Raw genomic sequence first — 17078 nt, forward strand, 5'->3', positions numbered from 1 at the left:
AGAGGGTTTTTTAAAATGAAATGGGTCTGAAGGAGTGACTTTTTGTTCTACTGAATGAGGATGAAGGATTCTTGCTAACTTCACTTGTAAAGATTTAGGTTGCCATCCTATATTCACTTACCGTGGGAGTAAGCCCCACTGAACTTATTGGACTTACTTCTGTGTAGACATGCATAGAATTTCACTCCTAGCAGAATAGTTGCCTCATATTTGACCCTTCAAAGAAAATTTATGGAGTAGTAGAACAGCTGGTTATTCATGTTAAAATAGCTATAGAAAGAAAACCAAGTGTTCCATTCTGTTGAAAATTTTCATTGGTTTACAAAAAAACCCTCCTTCCATTCACCACAACCACCACAAAACTAGTCTCAATTGGATAGACTTCTCCTGATTCTACGCTCCTTGCAGCACTTTTCCATTTTGGTTGTCTTTTACATCCTTTTTCAACTCCAGTCTGAGATAACTGGGCTCAAAGTAATCTTTGGATTTCCAGTAACACTTATAGCAAATTCTCCATGTCAGTGTTTTAGATGAAATAACCATAAACCAACTTTCCTTCCCATTATTCTGGCAGAAAACCGAGAGGAGAGGGGAAGAAATGTCGCAAAGTGTATGGGATGGAGAACAGAGATATGTGGTGCACAGCTTGTCGTTGGAAGAAGGCCTGCCAGAGGTTCATTGACTAAAGCGTGGGGAAAAACGATGGAGGGGTATGGAGTGATTTATGGCAGGATTTTCTCACTACAGCCAGGCTGTGTGATTTTCTTCTTCTTTTTCTGTCCACTTCCTTCAGTGCAGGCTTCTACTTTGCACTCTAAGGTGAAGTAGTTATACCCCAAGAGAAGGACTTCTTTGAAGCCAACATGCAGCAATATAGTGGGAAACAAACAAAAACAAAACCTTCAAAAAGTTTTGAAGCAGGAGCAGCTATATGTCTTTTTTTTTTCTTTAAAAGAAAAGAAAAGAAAAGAAAAGAACTCTCTTTAATAACCTTGAACAATTTGCCTGCCGGGACCATGTGTTTTTTCACACTGCATTATTGTCTGTGTTGTGAACTTTGGGATGGGGGGTGGGGAATCAAGTGATACTTAAAATGTTTATGCACCACACAAATGCATAACATAAGCTACAGTTTTCTCAAGAGCAGCTCTCCCGGGAGTGGTGAACAATTATAATGTGAGCAAGTCTTGATTCAGAGGTGGGAAGTGTCCTTTAGAGGTACTAGGATGCAGCTTTGCTGGAAAGACAAGCATCCTTGTGAAGAATCTTTTGTGAGAGGTCTCAAACCTGAAGCCCAAGCACGAGTCTTGTTTCTGTGCTAAAGGAGGATACCTGGAGAGGGCAGGGGAATCACCAGCACACCCAAACTAAAGAGTACAACCACAAGTGGGAAGGGAGTCAGTAACATTAAATGACCTTCGGTTGAAATAAGAATAAGAACTTGGGTTCCAATATGATCTTCCTAGAAGTGATTGCAGGAAAATTCTTTGTGCTAAAGGTCCTGTTAAGAAGGAGCATGGGCAGCCATGTGGACTTTTGTCAGCATTTATTCAGGGATGTGACGATCCAAACCAGCAGCTTCCTTCCCTGCCTTTTTATATGACATTCTGAAATGAACAGATCATTTAAAATACAAGGCATTATTTCTGGGGGTAAAGGCTACATGGAGGAAAACAGCTCAACAACAACAACAACAACAACTTAAATGCTTTTCAATAAGTAAAATATGAGTGTAGCATAGCAGTTATATGTGTATATAAAAAAATCTGTAGAGGGTAAAGTTGTTTCAAGGTCAGAAATAAAAGGTCTTCAAGCTGCCTTGCACTTTGATAGGTCTTGGTGCTTTAGTATAATTTAGTATTGGGGTGGGGTCCATTAGAAGGCACAGATTATATTAGTGGGATGGTGGCTGAGTGATCTTTTAAAAATCAGTGGAAAAAATGCATACAGGTAGATAGAAATTGTTTGTCTGAGCAGGCCCTACTAAAACAAATGAGATTGGTGCAATAGCACAATGGGGTGCTTGTTCTTAAAACATCCTGGTGGATTTTGTCCTGTGATATTAACTCAGGTGGAAAAAGAATGGTATCCCAAGTTGGGAAAACAAGAGCAAGAAAGGGAGCCTATGTGGATGTTAGTCCAACTATTGCATGACTACAAGTCATAGGCAAATTTTATTTTTTGTAAGACCACAGATACTGGTGTCTACCGATGGCTATGGGGGGCAGCACAACATTTAATTGGAGCACAGAATCTATAGCTAGGGTTGGTCCTCATGCAAACTTAAAAAAAATAGCTTTAATAATAGGCCTCTTCCTTTGTAGGGTTCTGTACAGGTAAGCCTAAGATTCCAAAACAAGCGTATTTGGAAAACGACTGGGTTGCATCAATAGGGTTCTCCCGTGTAAGCAGTCCCAAAAGAAATTCAAGCAGTTTTCTCTAACACCTCCAAAGAACACAATCCTACAGATCTTGAGCTGATGCAGTCAGTCTTAACAGCGGCGGGATAAGGATCATGCCCTCCTGGAGATGTGGCAGTGAAATAACAGAAGGCATGAGTTCGAAACAAAATGGCAAACAAATAGTGTTGTTACTACATGGCAACTGTTTAGATCTACCCTGACCATTAAAGTTAAAGAAAAAGTAATATTTGAGAGGCAGGGGAATGAAACCTTGTTTTTAGTTGCATCTTCAAATGTCAGCGGTGTTTGGCAAGACTACCAGCAATGCATAGTGTTTACATTATCGGGAAGCTAACTGCTAATTCCAGAGTTGTATACCTAATGTAACAGTCCCACCCTGTGTTTATGCTTTAATGTGTAATGTGTTAGGTTGCAGTCATTCTTTTGTGTTGCCGTATATCTCTTGAGTGTTCACAATGATCTGTTTGAGGTTCACTCAATAGGGATCACCCATAACTTCTGTTTGGACCTGTTGCTTGGAGATGAGTACAAACATTAACCTACTTCCTTAATGTTCAGGGGGAGAAAAGGTAAGGCACAGTTTCATTCCTAATGTTGCATAGGCAATGTTTGTAGAAAGCATGCTTGCTAAAAGACCCAGGTCCAATTCCTGGTATTTCCATTAAAAAACCTTAAACAGGACTATGAAAGACCTCTGCATGAGGCCTTAGAGAGCCACTACCATTTGGAATAGATGTTATTGGCATCGATAGACCAAGAGTTTGACTTTGCAATCACATGTTTTAAGAAGAATGAAGTACTGCAGAAATATTTTGCACTCTGAGCAAATTCTTTACCATTTAAATGTTCCAGTTGAAGTTTACATGGTCCTGTTCTAGTTCTGTGGCATTTTCACAGGACAATATTGACATACAAGTTGCAGGATGATAACTCACATTCAAATAAACCATTAATATGACTCAAGATCACAAAACCAGAAAGTGTAAGGGCAGAGGTTGGTAAATATTTAGGCTGTTGGCGGGCGGGGCGGGGGCAGGTATTGGAAATGCATAATAAACTAGAAACCCCCAGCTGGTATTTTGTTGCATGTATTTATGGATATGATTGGAAATTCTGTTTCAGAATGGTTGCATATGATAGGGACTGTACCAAATTATTATTGGTGCTCTCAAAAGTTCAGAGCTGAAGTCAGCCCTTGACATATCTAAATATTCACAAGAGTTGAAAACCAATGTTTGAACCTTGAACGTTTTAGCATTTTTGTCAGGCATTTTCAACTTAACTCTGCATTCATGAGGGCTAGAAACACTGAAACATGATCTTCCCAGGATAGTGCCTGCTGAATATTGCCCACGACACTCTGTCTTAATGCAATAGTGTTCATAAAAATTAATCAGCATCGACAACTTATTTCTCCCATCTCCATTTCTCTGCTCTGTGAAGCTTTCTTATACTGTGTATGGTTCAAGTCTTGAACGGTGAGAGTGTTCCATGCGGCAACACTGAGATAGGCTTTGTCTGAACTACTGTTTGCCATAGCTAGGTTTAAGGCCAAGCTGCCCTACAATAGGATTTGGTTGCTTACTCAATGACTGAATCACCTTATAAGTGATTCTACTAGACCTCTGATAGGAAGAGAAGAGCATAATTTTACAATAGAACTGCTTGAGCTTGCCTTGTTGTACATAGTAACTGCTTGTTCTAAAATTGCTTACAAAATACCTTTTTTATTGTTGTAGAATTTCAATAGGGTTTTGAAACCCAGGAAAACCACAGAAAGTAGGTCATTAGCTAGAATTGTAATTACGCCAGCTTGTCAGGTGAGAAAAAGGCTACACTGAACCATAGGTGGCTGCAGTGAACTATTTAAAGGCTGTTTTTTAAACAAAATACTTGCTGAAGTCCATTCATTTCAGTGGGTCTACTCTGAGTGAAATTTATTTGGATACGGCCCAGTTTTGAATGTCTGACCATGTCAGAGTTAGCCATTAGAGGCCTAGAGTCTCTTGGATGAACCTATTGATAGTGTCTTGTGGTTAGTGTTATATATGAAAATCACACCACCAAAAAAAAAAAAACATGCAGGGGACTTGTAGCTCAGTGAAAGTTTTTATCTCCCCCTTTGAAAAACTGCCTCTTGCATTTCAAAAGAAGTTGAGCATGCAGTGGAAGAAAACAAATCTGAGGCTTCTTAGACTCACACAATTGTTTCTGGTTCTTTGGTTCTTTGTCACTGATTCTAGTTGAAATGTAGACTATGCTGTTGTTGACCTGATCCCTATTCTAAAGATCCACCCCATCCTAAACTGTGAATCTTACCATAGGCTTGCCCCCTAATTGTTATCTCCCCACCCCGCCCTATTGACTCTTAAAATTATGTAAATAAATTATTTTCCCTCAGGGAAGGAAAACAAAAAGAATAGCAATATAGTTTTGTTTCAGATAGAATTGGTTGAGCACAGAGAGAGATGTAAAGTATAAAAGGTTTTGTTTTCTAGCCAGATTTATTCAATAAAATTTGAAAAATTAGTCCCTTGAAATTGTTTATAGAAACAAGCATTTATCTTAATCTTGTGTATATTTAGTAAGGCGGGTTTTGAAAGGTGACATTTGTTTATATTAGGAATTGAATTCCAGTGGACCCTAATTCAATTGGCAGTTGACCGTTCTTTCTACAATCACACTGCTCAAGTATCTGCAACAGAATGACCGCTCATTAAAAAAAGGTAAGTTTATTATGGGCAAATAGTGTGTCTTTCAAAGACAAAAAGGTATTTGGACATTGTCAAATGGATCAACATGGGGCGTCCACTTGCCCCCCAGTGATCCTCTCCCAAAGGAGAAATTAAATTCTTTCCCAGGCAATACCGGTCTTATCTGTACCTAAGGTGTTGCAGAATCCGCTTTCAGGCATCTTTTCAATCCCAAAATGGACAGCAGATTCAAGGGGGTGCCAGGGTTATGAAAACTCAGTATTGTGCTGGGGGGGAACAGGCAAGGAAGAGGCTGTAAGACAGCTTGAGGTTTGTTTCCCTTCTGATCTGTGTTCAGATGGGAACTTACCAGAGCTTTTAAAAAATTGATTGTTTTTTCTTTGTAGATTTGTTTTAATGAAGCTCCCTCTGTGTTTACTTCATCTCAGCAAAATAGAATTTTAAATAAAAATGAGACCTATTCATATTCCTGCATATGAAAACATGGCATAATTGGCCTTTTTGTGGCTACACATACAAGAAACCCAACACTCCCCCCTCCTTTTTTTTATAAAAAAGGCAGTAGTTTTGTATGTGAATGAGGGGCCACCAATCCTTTATCTGAGCATAATGTAATACTGTTTTTGTATAGTCCCATTCTGTCAAAACGCCTGGCCATCAAGTCCAGTATATAGTGCATGATTCCTTTTCGTGATCAGAGCTCTCATAGGGATGCTGATCTTGTGAGAACTTTAACTTTTGCAAAAGTTTTGTGGAAAATGAATACTAAAGTCTGCCCAAAGAAACAGAGAGAGGGGGGTGTTGTTCTGTATATTAAGAACATAAAAAGAGCCTGCAGGATCAGGTCTATGACCCATCTAATTCAGAGTCTTTTTTTAAAAAAAATAAAATTCGCCAACCAGATGCCAATGAGAAACTGATTATAATCAGTTTGCAAGGGTGTTCTTTGGAAATTTGGGGTGCCCCAGTGTGAATATAGTAATGGCCAGTAAGCTGCTAGGCATTGCAGGTGTTCCAGAATCTATTGCACCAGACAAAGAGTAGGAGTTGATTGGCAGACAAATTAGAGTCAGGTGGATTGTCTGAGGAAAAGAGGTTTTTGAGCGTCGTTGTTCTATGTGATTTTCTGTCTTAGGAGTCCCTGGTTCAGCAAAACATTTAAGCTCATGTTTAATTTAACTTGCTTATGTTTTTTGAATTAGGACTACTTAGCAATGAAGCTGAGTCCCTCACACTATTAGGATGCTAGAATGTGACTTATTATATTTCTAATATTGTATTTATACATTTACATTGCACGACAATCTGGATTTTTTGAGGTGCCATGCCATTTGTTGTATAGATCCAGAAAGCTTTTTTTCTCTCCCACAATTTATATATAAAAGGGAGCAGTAATTAAAGATATGCCAAGAAATAGCAAGCTTAATTGGCTCTTTACAAAATATTGTAAAATTAACCTGTCTCGTGGTGGTCTTAGTGTCTGAGATATGCAGTAGTTATAGCAAAAAATAAAAAGGAAAGCAACAACAGCATTACTGAATGGTGCAATATTGCTTTTCTATTAAACAAAGGGCTATCTTGTTGAAGAAAACTATAAGCCACTGTGAAGAATAATTTTGCAGCATCTTACTAGCAAGTCTGTACAGCCAGAACTTTTAGCCAATCTAATAGGTTTCCAAAATGTGTTGAGGGTACATAAATTTGAATAGGGATGTAATTTGAAAATCCATTTCAGAGAGGGATTTTTCTTCTCATTGTCAGTTTCAATCCTATTCTCAGGGCCATATGTCCCACAGGAAAGGAAGGTTAACTAGTATTCTAGTCCTGAAAAAGTCTTGTCTTGTATGTCATAAACTGGTCTCTGCCTAGTTCCGGCATTTAGACAACATTAAGGTAGCTTAAAATTTGCTGGTTTCAAATCTTACTTTGAATTGACCCACAGTCCTAGATAATGATTATTTGTTTTTAACCTCAAGACTGAAGGTTTTTCAAACATCATAAGGAATGATCTCCCCCCCTTACATTCTTCAAAAGAAAAGGAAAAATTGCTATCTAAAACCCCTAAAGTTAGCCAGAGATTAAAGATCCAGGGAGCAGGTTATCTTGTCGTTTGCTTTTTCATTTCTTTTTTAACCATTGATGTCCTATTGTTATGGATCTGGAGGAAGCTCAGTGTGAAGACAAAAATTCAAGCTATATCAGAAAGCCCTGTTTAGGGATACAGTAGTCATGCAATTCAGGTTATCAATATCATATACCTTAAAATGCACTCAAAATGTACAAAGGTGGCAGTACTTTGCATCAGGTGAACAGATTTCTGGTGGGGTTGGAGAACAGAGGCTAATGTACATTAAAAATCCACTACATTTAGCAAAGCATTAGTATTATCACAGTCTCCATTCATTTCATTGGGGCTTGTGCAGGGGTCCGACACAATCGAACATTGAAATTAATACAGCAGTGGTAGATGGCAGATTGTTCCTGCCTTCCCCTACGTCTTCTCATGTCAAAATAATTGAACTTTTTATCTTCTGTTGAATGATCCTTGTGGTATTTGTTTATTTGTGTTTATGTGATATAAAATGAGAACCTGGAAGAAATGCATTGAATTATTTCACTCTTAGCTTCTGCGGGTTGTATATATTAGATCTAGTAGACACTTTGACAGAAGCCTCTTTGATCCAGTAAAGGTTTTCCTCAGCATGTCCGAAAGGAAGGATATTTTCACAATTCCTTCTCCCTCCCTGCAACCTACCCCCAAATCTGCTCCTGGGGGTTGTGAGACACCGCTTCCCCCCAGAACGGCCTGTGAGGTGGAACGTGGGATCTGCTGGATGTAATTGGCAAAAACTGCCTCCCTCTCCTGTTCCATTAGTAGAAGCCAGTGCTGGATCCAAGGGGTTTCTGTCAATGAAAAATCACCACTGAATACAACACTAAATCTTTCATGCCAATCACTATGGGTGGTGGTCAACTCAATAACTGCACAAGCAGAACAACTTGCACAAGATGACTTTCCCCCTTTCTTCCCCACAGGCCCCCTAAATCTGGGGAGTTCCCCCAACCCACTGGAGCAGATTTGGGAATGGCACGAAGGTCACACAGGGGGACAGAGGTGGGTTTAGGGGAGAGCAACTGGGTTGGTCACACTGGAGGCAGAGTTGGAGGCGGTGCCACAACTCTGATGTAGAATGGAAGATGAGAGGTGGGGCGCCTAATATTGGTGTTGCACAGGGACCCACTGAAATTTGAGACCCCAAGGTCCACTATTGAGGGGGAAGACGAGAAGTCATTCCACTTGCACAGCTATTTAGCTGAATACCACCCTATCTTCCGTGTACTTAGTCAAGCTTGTGGCTTAATTACACAGGTGGAGCAAATTAATGAACACGATCTGTTGTAATTGTCAAGCTCTGATTAATATAATATAATTACTATTATTTGGATTAATATAATAAAAGCTTCCTCGGGTTGCAATAATGGCACCAGTCCATCTTGACAAAGAGTAGCACGGCTAATTATAATTTACAGTGGATTCCCCACCCCCTCCATAAAAAAGGAACTTTGTTTTGCTCCAGAAAGGTGGTCATTTTCTTTTAAAAGTGGAGGGTAGGGGAGAAACCATTTTGTTCTTAGCAAATAATATGTATCTGAAGTCTGGGATCCTAAGTTCATATTTGGAAATAAGTTTCAAATGAAATAGTAGAGCTGATTTTCAGACAAAATTGGTAAGGGCTGCAGCTCCTGTCATTTGTTGGGAATAAGTATTTAAATATATGCTTTAATGTCAACAAGACAAACTATAGACTGTTAGAAAGTTGAGGCTAAGAACCTGAACTGCATGCTTTCCGTTTTCTTAATCGAGATTCTCTTTAAATGTTTAAATGTAGATGTTTCAATCAGATTCTGATGTTGTGGAAATATCTTGGTTCTGACTAAGGTGGTATAGGCCCAGTTTGAATGCAACATCGCCTGTTTTACAAACCATAGTTTGTGAAGACAGGAACAAGGGTCAGGCCTACATACTCTTCCCTGTCCCCTCCTCTTGAGCATTGGCTTCAGTGTGGAGATCTTGGTTTGCTTTTAAATCAGAGCTCCTTGTGGTGTCCAAAACAGGAAACTGCTTTAATATCAGTTTACTAACAGAGGTGTTAAATCATAAGACAACCCTGGGCGCCCTGTCTGAATCCGACCTACTTTTTGGTTTTTGACAGACGTGGCAAAGTTGCAAGCTGTACAAATGTTCAACCGCTCTCAAGGCCAGCTCAGTGTGTAAACCTCACTAAACAAATCAAGGTTAGCCTGTGAGGGGAAAGTTTGCCTGGCTCTCTACAAGCTTGGAAACCTAGGCTGTAGTCTACAGAACTACTTTTCTGAAGTTCTCTTACAGATTTTTGCTGAACTTTTCTAAGATTTTCTGGAGTAAAGGATATCTAGCATAGATTTATAGCTCCAATCACTGTTGAATGTCTATGCTAATTCAACTTTTATCTCCTGTTTCTGTCTCATGTCCATCTTTGAGCTACGTTGCAGCTTATAGAAGCTTTGACTTGTTTGCGAATTATGTTCCTAGCCTTCATGTGTGAGAAGTTATGTTTTAATATGCATGTTCGTCAGGTTCAGAGCTTTCTAGAAGAGAAGTGTAAGAGATTTCCATACCCTTTTTCTCCCTGTCAAGATTGTATTGCTGCTGAAAATGTATAATTTTAGTGAATGTTGGAGAGGCACATGGTACAATAATAAGCTTTCTTTTTTCGGGGGAAAAGCTAAGTTCCAAAGTGTACATGGAATACATGTTATCAAGCACACTTGGTAAGCGCAAAAGCACTAGTTTATATTTAAGAAATTGACAGTACAATCCTAACCATGTCTACTCAGAAGTAAAACTTACTGAATTCCATGGGGCCTATTCCCAGGTTAGGATTGCAGCCTAATATGTCAATCTTAAATATTTAATTCATGTGTTGAGTTTGGTTTTCTAGGGATTACTTGTTCTATAAAACTGCAGCATATTTATACTAAAGAAAAAACAACCTGTTAACAAAAGGCTCATTGGGAATCCCCTAGTTTGGGGAATATCACGTTAAATTGAACTAGTGGATTCTGATAACAAAAAAAGGTTTCAAGAAGGAAATGTAGTTAATATTATTCAGTTACTGCAGGGGTGGGGGAACCTTTTCCAGACCCAGGACCACGTCCCCTTCTGGGAAAGTTCCCAGGGGAGAATGGGATCTGAGGCAAAAAGCAGGCAGAGCAACAAATGTGAATTTTATCTTTGTACAATAGGCTAGTTTCTACACAGACACTCCTCATCCTATAGTCTCAATCCATACAAACTAGAAGCACTATCAGAGTTCAAGGATGCATTCAAGGCAGAAAGAAACACTCAGAGGTAGGGCCAGCGAGGGGGTGTAGCCTGTGGAAAGTCCTGAGGGCCACATTTGGCTCTTACACCTGAGGTTCCCTGCCCTGGAATTACTGCTTCCACAGTTAACGTTTGCAGGAAAACTGTGTTTTGATTTATGTCTGCTCCCAGAAGAATCTATGGATTTTAATGAATGTATCTGTAACTGTAAAACTATGCATTTTTCATAAGAACATGTGTTACGTTATACCTTTTCAGAAATCTTCCTAAAGGTCTACTAAAATGGTTAAATGCCGCCCATGGTGAATTGCTCGAATTTCCATTCTTGGCACACTTCAAATTCTGCTTTAGAGGGACGAAAAGGAATGGCGTCGCGGAAGAAATGTGTATTTCTCTCCCTCTAGGTCAGGCTTCCTCAACGTCGGCCCTCCAGATGTTTGAGACTACAATTCCCATCATCCCTGACACTAGTCCTGCTAGCTAGGGATCATGGGAGTTGTAGGCCAAAAACAACTGGAGGGCCAAGGTTGAGGAAGCCTGCTGTAGGTAATGCAGTTTTAAGACAAAAGGAAAGCAATTGAACTGCTTTCATTTCCCATTTATTTTTAGGCAGGAGACATGGGTGTTTGTCGGTGGGCCTTAACTCTGAGGAGGTTAAGTGGTGCTTGCATTGGGCTGTCCATTCTACATCCTGCTCTATCAGTGACTGTGTACATTCAGCCCTGTGAGTGGTTACTTGAAACTGGTTGCCATAGAGAGTCGGGCCAGTCTTCCCCACACTGATGCCTTCAATATATTTTAGACTATGACCACCTCCGCCAACTCCAGCTAGTGTTGCTGTGCTGGGTAGGATTGTTTGGGGAGGAATAGTTCAAAATATCTGGATGGGCATGAAGTTGAGGAAGTCTGGGTTAAGTGGTTTTGATCTTTTCAAATACCGCCAGCCAACTTAAGAAGTAACTTTTGAAAACCTAGTCAAGATTCTGAATATGCCGTTGTAACGGAGCAGAGTTGCAGAGTAAAAATGGTGTTGTTAAATTTTATTTTTTACTGTAGTGCTAATGAGTTAAAATCCTGCCATATTTTATTGTAAACACAGTGCCAAATATTTCCTTTTGCCTGATTAACAATACAATTTTAGGAAAACTAGCATCCGTCCAAAACAGGATGAAAGTCTCTTGCTAGTCTCCTAGGACTCCAGTTATACAATATGATGTTCTTACAACTGGGGATCTATGCAGATTTGGAGGAATCTGCCTGCAAACATCATACTGAAGGGCTGAGTCTTGAACAATGCGCAGATAGAGCTACAATTACTACATTACTAGAGGGCTTTTTCACAGTAGTATATTGTGCTCCCTGTGCCAAGGAGGTGACTTTAGGTTAGCCTCAGATTAGAGTCAAGCATACCTCGGAGCAGGGAGTGGAATTTCGTCCACCAAAATTTAGCACGAGTCTGTCTGGGGAATAACTGCAGCCTACCTCTAGTCTGACACGGGGACAGGAGGCAACTTATCCCTAGGTGAATGCTGCAAAAATTACTAACGTGTTTCAGAACCTGTAAGACTATGTCATATGCCTGCGGTTTCACTTCCACTGGAATCAATGGAGCTCCTTCCAAAGAATGCAATGAGAGTGAGTCATCCTTTGGTTTTCAGGAGGAGTTTCTTTTATTGTCTGTTTTAATATGGGGAATTCACTTTATAAATATTTGACAAAGAGAGCTTCCAATTTTGGCACTAATGGAAATACTGGATACTTTTAATATATATTTAGAAGGTTATTTGAAAAGCAAAATGTTCTGTCTTTTTATATAATTTTTAGCCAGATACATATACTCTGATTACTACTTCTGTGGATTCCTATCAGACTGTAAGTGCAAAAAAAAACACAAAAAACCTAGTTCAGGTTTCAAAACCCAGGGGGTAGAGGACAGGGGAACTGACTGTTTTGAAGTGCTTTGCTAGTTTTTGGTATATTGTGTGTTTGTATATAAATATATCTATATACATTATAAAGATATATAAAAATAGGTCTGTAAGGTTAAATGTTTTGTGTTTTTATCGCTGTACTCTAAGGAAATAAAATGTGTTTTGTATTACTTTATGAATTAATTACAAAAGGCTTTATGCATTGATCAAAATGTTTTCTAGCTATTTTACACCAGAAGTTTATAAATAACTCTAATCCTATGTAAATTCACAACATTGAGTTTAGAAGTGGAATTTGAGATTTTTAAGCTGGCTCTGATGGATGGCACCAGATAAAATGCACTTTCTTTGTGGCATGTAATGTATTTTGCTCTCAATGGGCTTTAAAACAAAAGAGCACAACATGTTTACATCTTTTCTTGTGCCCTCCTCTTCCCCCCTTCCTTTATAATAATTGCAAAAAAATAAAATATTTCCTCTTGGAGGGGGGGAAGCAAACAAATATCTGAGTTACTGAAGTAACATTGTTCAAGAACGGATTGTTTGGAATAGATTAGTATGTTGGTTTTAAAAAACAAATCATTTTAGTGATAGTCTTCAGTATGTGAGCTCTGCTTTGTGATGTTTGGTTGTGACAAATATGCTGTTGCTTATCTAGTCTAAATATCATTGTTTTCTTGTATTTTACTGTTAATGGCTATTCCATTAGTTGCACTTGCTTGAACTGAGTCAGAAGACTCAGAAGAAGTCTTGCGGAACTATTGAGACTGTTATGATGTCCAGAAACATTACTTAAATGCACTTATAATTGATTTACTACCATGCAGTATGTTGAACTGTTTCATGTAATAAAGGCATTTGTTGTATAAACTTTGTCGTGGGGACAATTTTCCTTGGGCTACTTTTTGTGCTGAAACAAAAAGATGGGGGGGGGGGGGGACACCAGCAAAGGCAGGGGAACACACAGCCAAATCTAATATACTAATCCACTTATTGGAATATGGAATTTAAGCAATTGAAAGGGTTCAAAAGTCCAACACATGTGATGGCTCTTCTTCGGAACAGATTACAAAACGATGGATGGATATAAAGACAAGACCAAAAAAGCAAACAAACCCCAATGTCTTTAAATAATTTTAAACACCAATATTTGTCCATATGTTATAATGATTTGAGATAACTCTGATTTATATACGCTAGACCCATTTCACTAGTGGAAGGGAAGCGAGACTTTAATATTTTGATACACACTTTTCCTTCATGTTTGGATAGTCCTAAGAAGCAAACATTCTTGCGTAAGTACAGCTATGCTGAAGACCACTATTGTAATCAAAACTCCCTTTGCTCAACCGTGTACACCATGGGTAGGCAAACTAAGGCCCGGGGCCCGGATCCAGCCCAATCGCCTTCTAAATCCGGCCTGCAGCCGATCCAGGAATCAGCGTGTTTTTACACAAGTAGAATGTGTCCTTTTATTTAAAATGCATCTCTGGGTTATTTGTGGGGCATAAGAATTCGTTCCATTTTTTTCTTCAGAATGTAGTCCGGCCCCCCACAAGGTCTGAGGGACATTGGACCGGCCCCCTGCTGAAAAAGTTCGCTGACCCGTGGCGTACACCATGCAGGAGTGCTGGCTTGGCCCCACAGCTGTGGTTGCATGGCCCTGACACCTAAATTTGTGGGTGCCTGGCACCTATGACACCATGAGATGCTAAGCCCTGTGTACCCTATTCAAAATGGTACCCAAATATTGGAATAAAATATACCTGCAAGAATATTCTCCATCACAAGACTTTTGCACCTTTACCAGTCCAGCATGGATTCCCTGCAACCGGCTCCTCTATATCCAGCACAACAGCACCTAGAACAGAAAGACATCAAAACTAGCTGGAAAACCCATCTTATTAGATATGTCTTCGTTGAGCAAATCTTTATCATAGGTTGCCCTCTTGTGGTGAGAAAGTGTGTTTGCAGCTTTAAAATCCCTAAAACTGCTCTTTACAAAGCAGCTAACGCCTGTCGTCTTTCCAAATAGTCGATACAACTGGCAGTGCGGGTGGCGTTGATAGGAACTGCAGCTTAGTAACATCTGCATTCATTCTCACTAAATTAAATGTTATTAAATGTCACATTCTCACTAAATTAATTGGAGCAAAAGCACAGAAGGATTCTGCCTCAGAATCTGTTTGGACGGTTGGAGCTCAGCTCCAGGGCCTGTGACGTCATAACGAAAGCGAGTGTCTCAGATGTTGATGCCTCTGGGCTGTAGGAGGCAGGAATACCACATCAGAAGATGCCAATTCCAGAAAGGATTGAGATTGTGCCTCTCTCTCTCTCTTTAAGGTAAAGGTAAAGGGACCCCTGACTGTTAGGTCCAGATGCGGACGACTCGGGTTACGCGTACATCTCGCTCTATAGGCTGAGGAAGCCGGCGTTTGTCCACAGACTGCTTCTGGGTCATGTGGCCAGCATGGCGAAACCAGAGCAGTGCACAAAAACACTGTTTACCTTCCCACCAGAGCGGTACCTATTTATCTACTTGCACTTTGACGTGCTTTTGAACTGCTAGGCTGGCAGTTTAAGGTAGGAATGGCCAAAATTGGCCCTCCCCCTGTTTTGGGACTACAACTCCCATCATCCCTAGCTAACAAGACCAGTGGCAGTTTAAGGTAGGCATGGCCAAAATTGGCCCTCCAGCTGTTTTGGAACGACAACTCCCATCCCAGTGGTCAGGGATGATGGGAATTGTAGTCCCAAAACAGCTGGAGGGCCAAGTTTGGCCATGCCTGCTTTAAGGCAATGAAACAGTTCAGCAGTTCAATGATGCAAGGGATTCAGAGACGGAAAGCTATACTTTTTAATTAATTTGTATGCTGTTATTGACTGGGGTTTTTTCCCCTTCTTAAAAAACAGGAACAACTGACCTATTCTCCCTTTCCCCTTCCTAGTGCATAAAAATCCAAATTAAAAGAAAAAGATAACGAAGAATTTTTTTAAAAAAAATCATGAAACAATAGCTTTTACAACTCAGTTCTTACTATCTTGGTTTGAGGGAATGAGTACGCATATCAGGATAAAAGGCCTCTTGAAGTCAGACACTAGTGGCAACAAGATTATCCATCATGCAAAAACATATGTACAATTTGTGCACCCAATGTTTGAGCTGTACAACTCCGTAAGTAACACTTTTTCACAATAACACTTACATGTGTGGAGATACACTGGGCACAGATACAAGCTAATGGGTGAGCAAGCTTTTTTTGCATTCCACCACTGATTCCAGTTTTTTGAGTTGCACATCTTGACTTCTAGACTGGCAGCTGCACACTGACAGCCAATGCCTCTAAGGGGGTCAATATACATATCAGGTGTGAGGAGAAGATGTAAATCACAACAAATTGTCCTGCTTTGTGGGTAGGCAGTGCCTTTCTCCTTGCCCTGCTACAGTTGCCTTCCCAGAAACTTTTATGTGCTACTTTCCCTGTGAGATTAGAAGCCCTGCAGCTAAAAGTAATTTCTTTGTTTAAATATTTATCAACCACAGTGTCATAAAAAACCCCGCACAACATACAAAAATTATAATAAGATCAATGAAAACATTGGTAAAAACATCAATAAATACTGGTTGGCAAGAATAAATTAACATTTCAAAGACCTGCCTGAATAACACTATTTTAGGAGGAGCCTAAAAGAATTGTTGCCCTAAGGCTATGTACCGGTCTCCCCTTTGAGATTCTCCCACCTGTGGTAAGATTTTTAGATGGGGTGTAACACATGTCTTTTCAGATTAGGATGGCTGCATAGTTTTATTATGTAAAACACCTTGAATCTTGGGAAAGGCTGCTAACTAATGCAAAACAGAAAACAAAAAAGGGGGAAATGTTAATAATATAACAAAAGGTCAGGTCTCCTCCTCCCCCCACCCTGCCCCATTGGCCCTTTAGCTCTGCCCTGTAAGCATTTGCACAGAGAACAGGTCCCAATTCTCGTGCAAAACTCCCAGGGGCTGCATTGATCCGGGGGGGGGGGGGGAAGGTGCAGAAAGAAAGATGCACCACTTTTTGAAGATGGGTCACATATTCCTGCTTAGACTGGATGGCTCAAGTAGAGGCTCCAATGGGGAAATTCTCAGCACTCAGCTCTTGAAACATTGCAGCCATTGCTGTAGTGGCCCATCTAGACAGATGGAAGGAATTAGTGGATTCTCACTGCAGGGGTCACAGCTGCAGATGTCACTGGGAAATTCAGTGCTGCTGCAGCAGCAGCCTCCAAAACAGCAAAGACCTAAAATGGAGAAGAGGAGCCAAAATCCCCCGAAGTCATGTGAGGGGTTAGGTAACCTGGGCTGGAATTCAAACCACTAATCACTTCAGAAAAGTGGAAGAGTATGCTCCCGTTTGCACTGCAGCCTAGCAGACCAATCCTATCTAGAGCTTTACCGCAGCTAAAGCAGAGTGAGATCAACACTGCCCTGCCTGCTGCAGAGACCTATATTTAACCCAGTTGCTGTATCTCCTTGTGCTGTGCTGTGCTGACACAAAAGGGAAACGGGGCCCCTTTTTCTACTACCCACAAAGCTCCTTTATAGGCCAGCCAAATGCCTTGCGGACAATAAACTTGCTGAAGCCTTGGCCCCAGGTTTCTT

The 17078-nt window shown here is 40.2% G+C and overlaps 1 protein-coding gene across 4 annotated transcripts in view; it reads left to right on the forward strand.

The window, feature by feature from the left end:
• The window catches only part of ZNF704 (zinc finger protein 704), a 53156-nt gene extending 39853 nt beyond the window's left edge, over window positions 1-13303 (forward strand). For 2 of the 4 annotated variants that reach the window (XM_081013460.1, XM_081013459.1), the window contains one exon: window positions 575-13303. In XM_081013460.1, the coding sequence (XP_080869586.1) occupies window positions 575-686 (112 nt within the window). In that variant the 3' untranslated portion in view covers window positions 687-13303. The remainder of the gene's footprint in view (window positions 1-574) is intronic. The other 2 variants (XR_013988543.1, XR_013988544.1) reach the window with 2 other exon arrangements.
• Window positions 13304-17078: the final 3775 nt, after the last annotated feature.

Source organism: Podarcis pityusensis (assembly GCF_964106645.2).
Source record: "Podarcis pityusensis genome assembly, chromosome: 7".
In the NCBI taxonomy this organism is placed as follows: Eukaryota; Metazoa; Chordata; class Lepidosauria; order Squamata; family Lacertidae; genus Podarcis; species Podarcis pityusensis.